Below are 13392 nucleotides of genomic sequence, written 5' to 3'. Positions count from 1 at the left end.
AAAACAATCAGGCTGTTGGGAAATTGTTTTATGGTAGGTAGTTGGGGAGGCTGGGAAGAACAATTACTTTATTTCTTGTATAGATCATTGTTTATTTTGAAAAGATCCCTTTTGCAAGGATTGCATTGAATATGATAGTCTTTAAACACACACACACAAGAGAGAGAGAGAGAGAGAGAGAAAGAGAAAGAGAGAGAGAAAGAGAGAGAGCTTCTTCATAGGTTCTTTTTATTCTTACAGTTTGCCTGTAGCATTAAAGATGTTGGCTCTTTCCCCCTCGCCACTTATTCCTCTAGTATTTCTCCAGAGTACCTGCTTACTGATGATTTTTATGGACAGAATCCCAATGCTCTCTTTCTTTGTGTGACTCCCCCCCATATGCTTTCAATCAATTTCAACATTGTCAGAAAGTAGCATAATATATTGGCTTCATCATCAAGGAACAGCGATCAAATTGAGGGGAGGTTTGTTATAAACATTCTTCAGGGAACTGATTCTACTTATACATTTAATTAAATGATGTGCATGCTCAAAAACAGTCAACTTCCCTGGGTATTCCCAGTGTAATCAGTCCTCCTGCAAGCACTGTAGACTAATTGGTACACATGGGAATGATAGCCGAGTAAATGCCAGCCTGTAATTGTTGTTGGTAAGGCATAGTGGGACTTTCTCAATTACAGCATGTTCAAATCCATTGCTTCAAGCAACAGTGGGAGCCCACATGGATAAAGATGAATTGCATGAAACAAGCCTTCCATGTTAACCCAACAGGCAGAATCCAGTTCTCCACAGTGAACTCAATCCTTCTGCCGGAGATAATAGTTTTCCTGTCATATCTGATCTACTTTGATTAATCTCTATGGGATGCAATGTATATATGAAACTTCACACAAGCAATAGCATCAGCTAATAGTCTGTGCAAAGTTTAGTGTATTTACCTGAACCACCGGATAAATGCATGCAAATGCCCCCCCCCCCATCATTACCAAATCAACCATTAAAGTAAATGGCTGATAATATATTCATATTGTAAATTTTAGACTTTTCAGACTCTTCTTTAGTGCAGTTAGGAGTGGTATCAAATCTTATGTTAAGAGAAATATTCTTTAAAAAACGGTATTATGGGGGGCAGCACAACCCTGCATAAACATAATTTAGCTATGATACTTTGCACCTGGATGGCCCATGTAAGCAATGTGTCATGGTGATTGCAAATATTTGGCTAAATCCAGTGTTAGTCCAACTATAAAAAGGTAAAGGTTTCCCCTTTGACATGCTTATCTAGTCGTGTCCACTGAAGGAGGCGGTGCTCATCTTTGTTACTAAGCCAAAGAGACAGCTCTGTGATCATGTGGCCAGCATGACTGCACAGAATGCAGTATTACCTTCACCCAAGTGGTACCCATTTATCTAGTTGCACTTTTACATGCTTTTGAACTGCTAGGTTGGAAGAAGCTGGGGTAGTGATGGGAGCTCACTCCGTCATGCAGCACTTGGGCCTTGAACTGCCAACCTGCCGATCTTGCAGTCATCAGAGTCTTAACTATAAATGCCTCATGTTTCTTAAAATAAATGAATACATCTCCATCTAAACAAACAAACAAACAAAATAGGGAATAACTCCCTTTTGACTTTGTACATGTTATACATATAGAATGAAGAATGGTGATCTTTTCCTTGGTGTAAGTTGCCCACTCTACATATTTATATTACATATAAACCAATGCAACAAGTTACTTTATTGTATGAATTAACTTATAGCAATCAAACACCTGAAAGGAAAGGAAGTGCACCAGCAGATATATAAATAGATAGAAAAAGCTTTAATAAACACCGGGACTTAAATTTTGAAGGAGAAATAGATTTTTGTTTACAGGTTCATGTCTACAAAGGGAGACCTAGCATTTAATTACAATACTTCTCCCCCTTCAGAAAACTGTGTTTTAAAATGACATGTTGTAAAATGATTTATAGCATATTGACTACAGGTCTTCTAATGAAAAAGCAATTGTCAGAGTATCCCCAGTAGAACAGTCACTATGCCATAGCAATCCATGCTCATGGAAAGTCATAAGTTAGAAAATGAGAAGCAAATGGACTCACAGCTGGGAGAAACCAACAGTAATTAATTTAACTACCAGCCATTTGTGCAGACCTGATATACATTTTAAAAATTTCCCTTGAGAGACACAAGGTCAGTGAAGAGAATAGTGTATATTTCACAAAGCACCCAAAGAAATTTAAACAGACCAATAATGTAATGTTCACAGTTTTGTCTGTATAATTCAATGAAAGGTGGGGAAAGTAATAATAATAAGAGAGGTTTGTAAAGCAATTTGCATCTGACTTGGATTTATAGGCTAAAAAAGAAAGAAGGAAAATCCAAAACAAGAAAAAGAGAAAATTTTACCTTCCGATTTGGCCTTAAAAAAACCACACACCTCAAAACAAAAAAGGAACCAACAAAAAAACTTCACATTAAAGACATCTGAGGGAAAAACAATAGCATTAAAGGCCTTTCATTCAAGTTCTTTGATTAAAATGATGCAAACAGTTTGAGCCTGGCTATGTTGTTTCATTTTAATGAGCAGTGAGTACTTCCATTGTCCTTACTAAAGTGCTTAATGCAGCTCCAACAGCCTCATTATCACTGCCAGAGTGCATTCTGTGTTCTTCTCGAATAAGTCAACTCCATTTAGCTTGAGAGATGATCAGAAAATGAAATCAGGCTGTTCAGAATGTACTTGTTAATAAAAGTCCCAGGGCACTTGCTCCTGGAGCCCGTGGGGCAACTGTATCATTATTTACTATTTCCTCATAATCATGACACTTGAACTTTTGCAAAGCAAATGACCTATACATAGTGAATCAATAGTAAAGTAAATATTTGATTGGACATGGATAATTTTTTGGTGATGATGAAAGCTGTAAAATTAAAACTATTGTTTGTTGTAGCTATGTCCATTCATTTCTGCTTATGGTGACCTTAAGGTCCTTTCTGACTTATGGTGACGCTAAGGTGAACCACCTATTGTGGGATTTTCTTGGCAAGGTTTATCCAGAGGAGGTTTGCCATTGCCTTCCCCTGAGGTTGAGAGGATGTGTCTTGTCCAAGGTCACCCAGTAGGTTTCATGTTGAGCTGGAAATTGAACCCTTGTCTCCAGAGTTGTAGTCCAACACTCAAACCACTACAACATTGCTGTTATTATGGTTAAATTCTTGACATGTGAATCAGGACACTTTTCAATGTATTTATGTAGATGCTTACCATTAAGAAAAAATATTACTTTTCAGAAATCAGCCCTGTTGCCTTAACAATACTTGTACATAAAGGTACTGCTAATTCTGTATTCATATGCAAATATTGTACACTGTGAACTAAAACCTTAAAATGTGAGTGAAACAGTATAATATAAGTGAATCACTCTATTCAAGACCCATTATTCTGATGTTACATTGCTTTGTTTCATTATAATATATCTAGGTTATGATGTGAAAGAATATATGGCTACACTGGAATTTATGGTTTCTCAGAAGCACACTTTAATGTGCCTTATTCACAGCCTTAACAAAATCACCACAATAACTGAAAAATCAATTCAAAAGCAACTGCGGGCTCCTTCAGATGGGTCAAATGCTTGGAAGGTTGTATAGGTTGAGCACTTCTAATTCAGAAATTCAAAATATGAAAATCTCCAAAACCTGAAAATTTTTGATACAGTGAGTTGCTTTGCTTTTGAGAGAATGGCGGTGACAATCCTGCTTCTTTGTCTCTCAGATATTCCAGTCTCTCTCCAGCCTTGCATCTCATACACAACACAAGTAGCAAATGAATAAGACACAAGGCTGGAGAGAGACACAAGAGATGAATGAGCATGAGTGCCCCAGCAGTCACCTCAAAAGCGGACTGGAAACTAGTGATAAATTTTCTCAAAAGGAGAAAGGATGGTTATATATAGAACTGTTACAGTTGAGAAACATAGAAATGACAGAAAATATGGATTCTGTTAGATAGAAGGAATATGAGATATGTTTCCTATTGGTTAATCAGTAGGGATGCATATATATGTACAAAGATGAAGTTTAGGAAGTTTTTTTTAATACTGTTCAAAGTAATTTGTTTTGTATTGTACTGAAGTGTTTTTCAGTACGATGTCTCTTTTTGTCTGTAGGTTTGCATGGTTTTGTGTTTTTAATAAATAAAATCGAATTAAAAAACAAAAAAAAACTACAAAAGTGGAAGCAGGTAGTCATCAGCAAAAAGATGTAAGGCTGGAGAGAGACTCAGGGTCTGTGAAATGGTGACAATTCAAGCATAGTACTTGGCACAAATCCACACCTATCACCCCTTCACAGATCCTCCAGCCCCACCTCTCTCTCCAGCTTCCCAGGTACAATACAGGTATGTACTACACTACTTGTGTATTCCAAAATCCAAAAAATTCCTAACTCTGAAATACTTCTGATTTCAAACATTTCAGATAAGGGATACTCAACCTGTACTATTTGTTGCTGGAGCGTTCAGTTTTTTTTTAAAACCCAAATGATATTTCTGTTGTGCTAGATATTTTATGACAATTCCCAGCACCAGCTTTTTATTCCTATTATCAAGTGGGTTTCTTTCTAATTCTAAAACATATCCAAACAAAAAGGGCTTCTTCTCTTTTCCCCTTTTTTATTTTTTTCTTAGATTATAATACATGAGTGAAATGTCACGTTTGTACTATAACACTAAGTAAATCTTTTTTAAAATTAGTGTGGAAAAATTACCTCTTAAAGTTTAAGGGGTATTCCCCCGCACTAATGTTTAAGGCTTAAACCATAGGACAGCCTTAGCAAACTGTGTGCCTGTTTTTGAAAGAGCCATGGTGCAGATCCAATAAACAGCCCCTCAAAAGAATGGAACAAGTGGATATAGACGCTATAAAAACTGACAAAACCCAAGGAGCTATATCACAAAAATTCATGTTTCTTTAAACCAGCCTGGAAGAGCCTCATTTCTTCATCAGGTCTTAGAAATGCTTAAGTTTGCTTGCATCATGCCTTTTGATTGGAACCTAAGTCCTACTAAAGCAAGATAACAGTAGTACAGAACATAGATAATCTTTATTAATTGCATTTTAAACGTATCAGGTAGTGTCCCATCACCCTCCTTTAATTTGCATGAATTAACTGCAAGTGAAGGAAATCAGAGCAGCTAATTATTCTTTAATTTACATCTGTAATCAGTTCAGGATAAACTTCCAACATGTTGCAGGCAAAGGAACCATGTGAGCACATTCTCATCATCAAGCATAAATCACACTGCACTGCAGTGTAAAATTTACCCCTCATTACATACAGGTCAGTGAACACATTGTGATTCATGTTGCGTGCCCAGGGGAAAATTCTAATGAACAACAACTAGGAAGAGAGTTATTTGCGAAAATCAATTAGCTCTTTTCAGCACTCAATGGGACATACACAGCAGCAATCATGCTGTTATGTTGATCACTTGAAAGACCTGGTGTCCTATCCTACTTACTTTACAATCATTTCTACTGAGTGGGTTAGGACTTATACCCAAGTAAATAAGCATATATTGACACACTGCTTTGGAAATGTTTGTCTATAACACAAGACGATAATTACTTACCAAAGTGTCCAGTCGTGGCCACAGTAAGGTTGAACATTTCCTAAGTAGAATCCAAGAGACTGAGTTACTTCTACCAGGTTAGTGAAATCTAGGCTAATGCTATTGAAAAGCACTGAAGTCATGATGATTTCATCAATAGCCCATACATCCTCGCCTTGAGAGGAATGATATGGTTGCCACCATCTAAACTGAATGCCAAACTGTCTTGCATCCTCTGGTAGTTCCACTGAAATGATCCTTTAAAAAACAGAAACAAAACAAACTTGTTGACACTGGCATGATTAAAGAAATGTTTTGAATGATTCCATCCATGATCTCTTGCTGTCACATTTTCCTCAAATAGCGACAAAATAAATCACTTTTCACTTCAAACTTGTTCTCCAAACTCCAATGTTGTGGCTTTGACTAAGGCAGTTGCTTCTTTTGTCCATATATATCTATCAAATATCAGACTTAGCATTTAATCTCTGCTTCCTATTGTATTCAGAGGATACTTCTTCCCCTGTCTGTCTGTCTGTCTGTCTGTCTGTCTATCTATCTATCTATCTATCTATCTATCTATCTATCTATCTATCTAGGGAAAAAAAATTAAAATTATTTTTTAACACAAACAATCTAATTTGCAATCAAAATAATATATAATCAAAGATACAGAAACCATTAAGTGTCACCCTGAGTATCTAAAGGGTGCGCTTGCTGTTTGCTGCAGTGGTGGCCTCCTCCTGAAGAGGTAGTCACCAGGAAAACAAACAGCAAACAGATGGGCAGATTTTTACTCAACAAAAGGGAGCAAAAGTTGACCTTCCTCTGGGAGCTCTTTTCACTTTTAGGAGTTATCGCTTGGCTTATCAATTCATCGTACCTCTCACGGTTTAAATTTCAATCCAGGATGTGTCCTGATCTTATCAGAAGACTTTTACCACTGAATTTGCCACCTGAATACAGTCTGGGTGCATGCCTGCTTCCAGGAGCACTTGTGCGGCTCTTCTGATCTGGGAGTTTTTCGGCTTAAGAAAATGCCCGCCAGAGCAGTCCTGGAAGCGGGGATGTACCCAGGCTGTATTTGGGCTGCAAAAACCTTCTGATAAGATCAGGATGCAGCCCAAATTGAAATTTAAATCAGTAGAGGTGAGTAATAAGCTAAGCGATAAGCTCCTCAGTCGCTGCTTTTGAGGTCAATTTTTCATTATTTTTCTTTTAAAAAGATGCCCACATGGTTCTGGGAGAGGTTATTTAGCACCCTTTGCATCTATTTTAATGCCCAATGTGTGTTTGGTCACAGTATGTAGCACACATTTCACTCTTTGATTAAACAATGGATTTTCAGATATGTTTTTATAGTAATATAAAATTAATTGTATATCCAGCCTCACTATTTCTGGAAGAACAATCCCTAGAAAATGCTCATTTCTCAAGATAAAAATTCATCCCACCATGGGAAGGGACTGTGTGCATGCTTCTATTGCCTGTAGATTTATTTTGCAAGCCAGTCCCACGAGTCTACCACTGTCTTTAAGGCCACTTGATTTCTCATGGCAGCTGTGACAACAAAACCTGTACTTGACAAACTGTGAAGAAAATTAAGAATAATATCGAATTTCCAGGAGCAATTACAGTACACAGCCACAGGGAGCATACATTAATTGCCATGGCAATGACATCTTCGTGCATGTTCCATAAATCAATAATACCAGATGCCCACATGCAACATGCAAGAAAAAAAATGTGAGGAAGGACTACATAAGGAGCATTAGTTTCCATCAATGTAGAATTAAATATTGGAAATAGGGTTTCCAGTGTATTCCTGCTGAGCCTGTGTGTGTGAACTCTGTTTTCTTTTCCCTTTCTTCTTCAAAGAGGATGTGTAAATAAGCCGATACACGAAGTGACAGGGTTGGGGGGAATCAATTCATACATTTAACATCACACACCTTCCTTTTCCCTTGCTTGGGCTTTATGATTACCCAAGGTATGTGCTGTTGATCTTTGATTCCTCCTGTATGTGCAAAATTGATTTGCATTTTCACTCATGTCAAAAAGCAGCACATTAAAAAGTGCTTGCTAAGCTGTATTTGTGAACCTTAATATATGCATTCAAAGCATCTTGTGATATCACATTTATTTTTGCAGAGTGAATGTGCTAGCTAGCTGATTAGCAAGAAGACATCAAACGGTGCCACTGAACAAGTAACTTTGGAAGTACTGAGGTGGGGGAGGAAAAATCATCCAAACGATAAGGAGTGGTTCTAAGGAATAAAAATGCTCTGGTCTCTATATTGTTGTGATTTAGCGTGCACTTTTCAGAAAGTGTATATACTATATTTCATCCTGTTCAGGTACTAGGAATAAAGAGGATATTCATAAATAGTTTTTTTTTAAACAGTGAGAGGATAACATTTCATATCATTGGTTGCAGGGCAAGTGGTAATCTTATACCACTTAGAGGAGAGAAAATCTAATGCATTGAATGCCCTTATTTCTGAGCAGATATGTATAAAGTGACACTGTAAATTTTCTAAGCCAGGAATGGGGGCCAATTTTTTTCTTCTGGGACCACAAGCTGTCAAAATATCTTACATCATGAAAAACAGTGCTTTAAAAAGGTAAAACACAGGGTAAATTTAAACTTGGATTGTTGTTCCTGGAGGATGTAGAAGTACTGGGACAGCACTGTTGGTCTCTTCTTTTGATCAAAAGTAAGGTAGCCCAGAGGTATGATTTGTATCCAGAAATATTGTTAATTTCTGATCTTATACAGAAAGTACACATTAAAGGGGAGTGGTCAGCCTGGGATGGGTACATGCAGCCCCAAGACTAGACTTCACCCACCTTTATTCTAAGAAGAGAAGCTAGACTGCAGTACAAAACTGTTAGGTCATATCTGCTATCACATTTTAGTTCTGCTCTTACTTGCACAAGGGGAAGAGCTTCATCATTGCCTTGAGAGACAAGGAAAAGCTAAAATGGTTTTTCATCAGTCTACCTTATAGAAGACAAAGGAAGAGGAATTTGGCCCAATTTTTTTCTGTTGCAGAACCAAAAAGTGTTCTTACCACTGTTCTTGTATGTAAATACACAAAAAGAGCATGCAAAAAGTTGAGCCCTTTGTTTTGGATATATTATCTCAATATAAGTGCATAGTTAATGTCCAACAGTGATGGTTGTTTTATAGACAAAAATGTTCCTGTCAAATGGCAGCAGATTCAATTGCTCTTATCAGCAAACATGATGAGCCTGATTCATTTCTAATTGTTGAAAGATCACCTTTGCCTAGAAGATCCCACATAGTTGAATACAGTCCTGTTTCCACCACTAGAAACATGTATGGTGTCAAGTGATAGAGCTAATGGGGACATGGCAGGCATGCTCACATGGAGCTTACTTCTCTGTTGTGGCCACTTGAACAGCATCTGTAACAAATTTGTGTGCTTCCAGGAGAAGAGGAAAACTAAGGCTCTTTATGCCATGTCCATAGATGCTGTTTCAGTGCATGTACTGGATCACTTCCATTTAATGTGTACATCCTTTATATGGTTTATATCAGTTGCCATACTTTATATATCAACCTTTGTTTCCTGGAAATGTTCATGTTTCAAGGGATATTAACATATTAAGGTGAAAAGGCTGGACTAAACCTTTCTTCCTTCTTTCTTTCCTCTCTCCCCCCCACTTTCCACCAAGGCTTCTGCACCAGGCTTGGCTTTGGGGGTGATTCAGAAGCAGAAGCCAGAGGGAGCCAGTGCTGGGTCTGAGTCTTGGAGGCCCCCCTCCCGACCCAACACCTGCGAACAAACCTTCAGGCCCTGAGACCCAAGCTCCAGTCCCAACCCCAGCTCCCTCTGGCCTCTGCCTCTAATCCACCCCCTTCAGCCATCGCCTCCGAACTGCCCCCAAAGCCAAACCCAGGGCAGAGGCCTCAGAAAGGGAGGGAGGGAGGACTCATCCGCAGATTTTGGTATCCGTGGGAGGAAGGTCCGGAACGGATCCCCCGTGGATACTGGGGGCTGACTGTGTCACATTGGCAGGGCTTGGCATTGTCCTTATAATGTTAAATAGTATCATTGTACATTGTCATGCTTAGAGTAGTGTATTTTTTTACAATAATAAAAAAGTGGAAGCATAGCCACATAAATTATGCTGGCAGTTTTACTCCACAAAATATGAATATTTTTGAAAACTCATCAGGAAACATTCTAAAAAAGAAAAGAAAAGAAAAGAAAAGAAAGGGGACTACACAAAGGAACCTTTATCAAAAATAATCATAGTTCAGTAAATGTCTGTGTATAAGACTTGTCTTATTAAAAACAAGGACAATTGCACATTAACATCTCATTAGAATCAAGCACATTCCTCTTGATTCAACAATTAACCTAAATAGCCTATATTTGAACACATTACAAGTGCACATGGGTGAGACCATTTCTAGCAGAGTATAAAGCTTCTGAGTCGAACCAGCAAAAACACTAACTACTAAAGGAACTCTGTTACAAAATTGAATAGTGGCTGTTGTTGGTAGGCTTTTTTGGTCTGGGTTTTTGTTGTGTATTTGTGTATGCCACTTTTCTGGACTGTGACCTGCCAGAGTTCAAAGAGAACTGTTGTTATTGTGTGACTTCAAGTCATTTCCAGCCTATGGTTTTCTTGGCGAGATTTGTTCAGGGTTAATTTGCCTTTGCCTTTCTTTGACGCCAAAAGAGTATGATTCACCTTAAGGTCACCCAGTGGGTTTCCAACACTTCATCATAGGAGCACTTGCATTATTCTGCATTAAAACAATCCATGTACCTTGGTTCATGATAATTAAGATAGGAGTAATGTTCCAATAGCTTCCACGTAATCCCATTGTCATATGAATAGTGCAGTAAAACACCTTCTCCAGGCTGGTCGGGTGCTTTGCAGGTGCTCAGGACAGATTTGCTTCCAAGACGCAAAGTGAACTGGAGGAATCTAGTTAACAAGGGTATGAATCATTGTAAATTAGAAATTTATACAGCACTCACTTCCTAAAGCTATTGTTTTTTAAATCTTAAAAATCTAGACAAGTTTAGGTAAACAATATTTATGGGGTCTTTGTGTAGCTGAAATTGTTTATTCAGTCCAGCAATGCAATGTGGCATATATTGTTTTAAAATGCCAATCATTATTGCATTCAATTATTTATTAGGAACTGGAGGGGTGGAGGGGATATCGAATGGATCTAATCAGCTGCCACAAGCTGTCAAAATAAATAGAACCTCATAAATAATTAATTAGTACTTGGCTCCAATACTCACTTTTGATATTAATGCTGCATGTTTGCAAAGTCAGACACACAATACTTCCTCCAAAATATATTAAATACTTAGCAATGCAGATAAAGCTAAGGACTTTTTTTTAAAGACATTTATTTCATTTAACAAAAACTACACAAAATTCATATTAAGAGACTAATAATATGTCACATGTGCTTCTTTACCAAACAGAGGTTGTATGTGTGTAATACATGATGTAGTAGAGTTACTCAAATGCTAGTCTGTTCAGGATTAGTTCTATTTCTGTGTTGTTTCCATTCATCTTTATTTACCTGGACTGTGAGCTATCCAAAAAAGAAGTGATTAGGTGACGCCTTCCATCTTTGTTAAAAACCAAGGCTTTGCCACTTGCTAGAACTCCACAGCCAAAGCTGACTTCAGCACCACGGATAGAGTAAAAATTGTGATAGGAAGACAGCCTAGAATTGCCAAAACTCTCAGAGATAAACATAGGGAAGGTCTGAGAAGCCATTTCACACGCAGGTCCTGAAAAGCCAGGATCACATCTGTAGTAAAACCAAAATAAAAACATCTTATATCCAGCAAATTAAATTTATTCAATAAATAAATTTAAATATTTACAGATTGAGCAGAATACAAAACATGCACATTATTTCCCCATAAGCCAAGGGAGATCAGGCTCTGGCTTCACATTCACTACTCAGAGGAAAAGGAAGGGGTTTCCCCCCCTGCTTTCTCCCAAGCAGTAAGCCAAGCCCTTTGCCATTTCCAAAAAAGAAATAACCACAGTAGCTTGCAGTTGGAGACAAAGGCTATTGCCACACTACAGGAATAAATCAGTTTGACTCCACTTTAACAGCCATGACTCAATGCAAAGGAATTCTGGGATCTGTAGTTTTGTGAGATATTTAGCATTCTCTGTCTGAGAGCTCTGGAGCCCCACCAAACAACAAATCCTATAATTCCATAGCATTGGTTCATGGCAGTTAAAATGGTTTCAAACAGCTTTATTTCTTAGAGAAACCTACACCCATTCAATGTAAGGGTTTTTAAAAAATTAATTTTAAATACTTAAATGACATAGCATCTGTAAAGTCACTCAGTTAACAAATGAATCTCTTAACAGAAGCCCAGGAGTCCTCTGTTGTCTACCAATGGATTCGGTCTAGCTATGTAAAGAGTGCCTCAGTTGTCATTTTGAAAAGATCCCATCTACATTATCAAGAGGTAGATCAATCCTAGAAAGCAGACTGCCCTAAAGAGAACAGAATAATGGACAGAATAAGAGACAAAGCATAAATACACTGATCAATGATTTATTATCAGACTTACTTGCAACCATTTCTAGTGCATTGTCCTCGGCCTGAACAAAATTTGAGGCAAGATGGCCCAATGTAAACTGGAAAGAAAGCAAAATAATTATATTGAAATTCTGAGCTGAAGAAAAATAAGCAAAGGAGACGCAGGCACACAGAGTTCATAATGTCAACATTTATTCCCAACAGTATTATAGTGGAAGCAAGTAAAGGATGGCTTAAAGGTAAATACAGTAGGCCTATGATATCCACTGGGATTTGGTTCCAGGATCTCCTGTGAATATTAAAATCCATGTATGCTCAAGTTCCATTATATATAATGGTGTAGTAAAATGGTATTTCTTATATAAAACAGCAAAATCAAGGCTTGTATTTGGATTTTTAAAAAAATTTCAAGATGTGTTGAATTTGTGGATGCAGAACCTGTAGGTACAGAGGGCACCCACAGATACATAGGGATGAGTTTGTCAGCTATCACCCTGACTGCAATAAAATTTAGTTGGTTTTTAAACACAGGTGTTTAATAATACACAAAACATTGAGATTGTTATGTAAAATTTTCTTACATAGTAACTTATCCTTATACATGCTCATGAATACCCTCTGAATTACAATATACTGTGTAAGCTGTATGTATTTAATGTCAATATCTTTCATTTTTGCCATATCATTATAATCTGAAATCACAAGCACTGATATTATTTTTAAATACTGAAGTTAATATTGAATGCCTCATCAATGCCCCCCTTGCTCAAAAGAAATAATATTTCACAACACACAATAGGAATTTGTCCAGTAATAGTGCTTCATAACAGGAGTTGCTTAACTCATCCCACAATGCCTCATTTTAATGACATTTAATTTTAGATTGATTTTAGTATATTGATTGTACTTTATGATGTTTTGTTTTTTAAGTGAGGGTTAGGGAATTATGTTTAATTAATGTCCTTGTGATATTTTATGGTTGTTACCTGCCTTGATCCCTCGGGGAGAGGCGGGCTATAAATAAATTATTATTATTATTATACTTCATAATATCTCTGTACACTTTTTCCTCCTAGGGTTGCTTTCCTCCCAGAACCCAGAAGGTAGAGAGCACAATGCTATGCATGTCTATTAAGAAATAGGCTCCACTGGGTTATATGGGAATTATTTTCCAGATAAGTGCGATTAGGATTGCAGCTATAA

At 37.4% G+C, this 13392-nt stretch overlaps 1 protein-coding gene across 4 annotated transcripts in view; it reads right to left on the bottom strand.

The window, feature by feature from the left end:
- Positions 1-13392, bottom strand: part of RELN (reelin) — a 354155-nt gene that overhangs the window by 119968 nt on the left and 220795 nt on the right. For all 4 annotated transcript variants that reach the window (XM_089524577.1, XM_089524576.1, XM_089524579.1 and 1 more), the window contains 4 exons: positions 12221-12287; positions 11200-11433; positions 10422-10583; positions 5637-5873 (listed from right to left, as the gene is read on the bottom strand). In XM_089524577.1, coding sequence (XP_089380703.1) covers positions 5637-5873; positions 10422-10583; positions 11200-11433; positions 12221-12287 — 700 coding nt within the window. The remainder of the gene's footprint in view (positions 1-5636; positions 5874-10421; positions 10584-11199; positions 11434-12220; positions 12288-13392) is intronic.

This window comes from Sceloporus occidentalis, unplaced genomic scaffold, assembly GCF_023333645.1.
Source record: "Sceloporus occidentalis isolate IW3139 unplaced genomic scaffold, rSceOcc1.0.p SCAF_5, whole genome shotgun sequence".
NCBI classification, from domain to species: Eukaryota; Metazoa; Chordata; class Lepidosauria; order Squamata; family Phrynosomatidae; genus Sceloporus; species Sceloporus occidentalis.
Note: the sequence above shows the minus strand (reverse complement) of the source record. Positions and strands in the feature narration are given on the sequence as shown.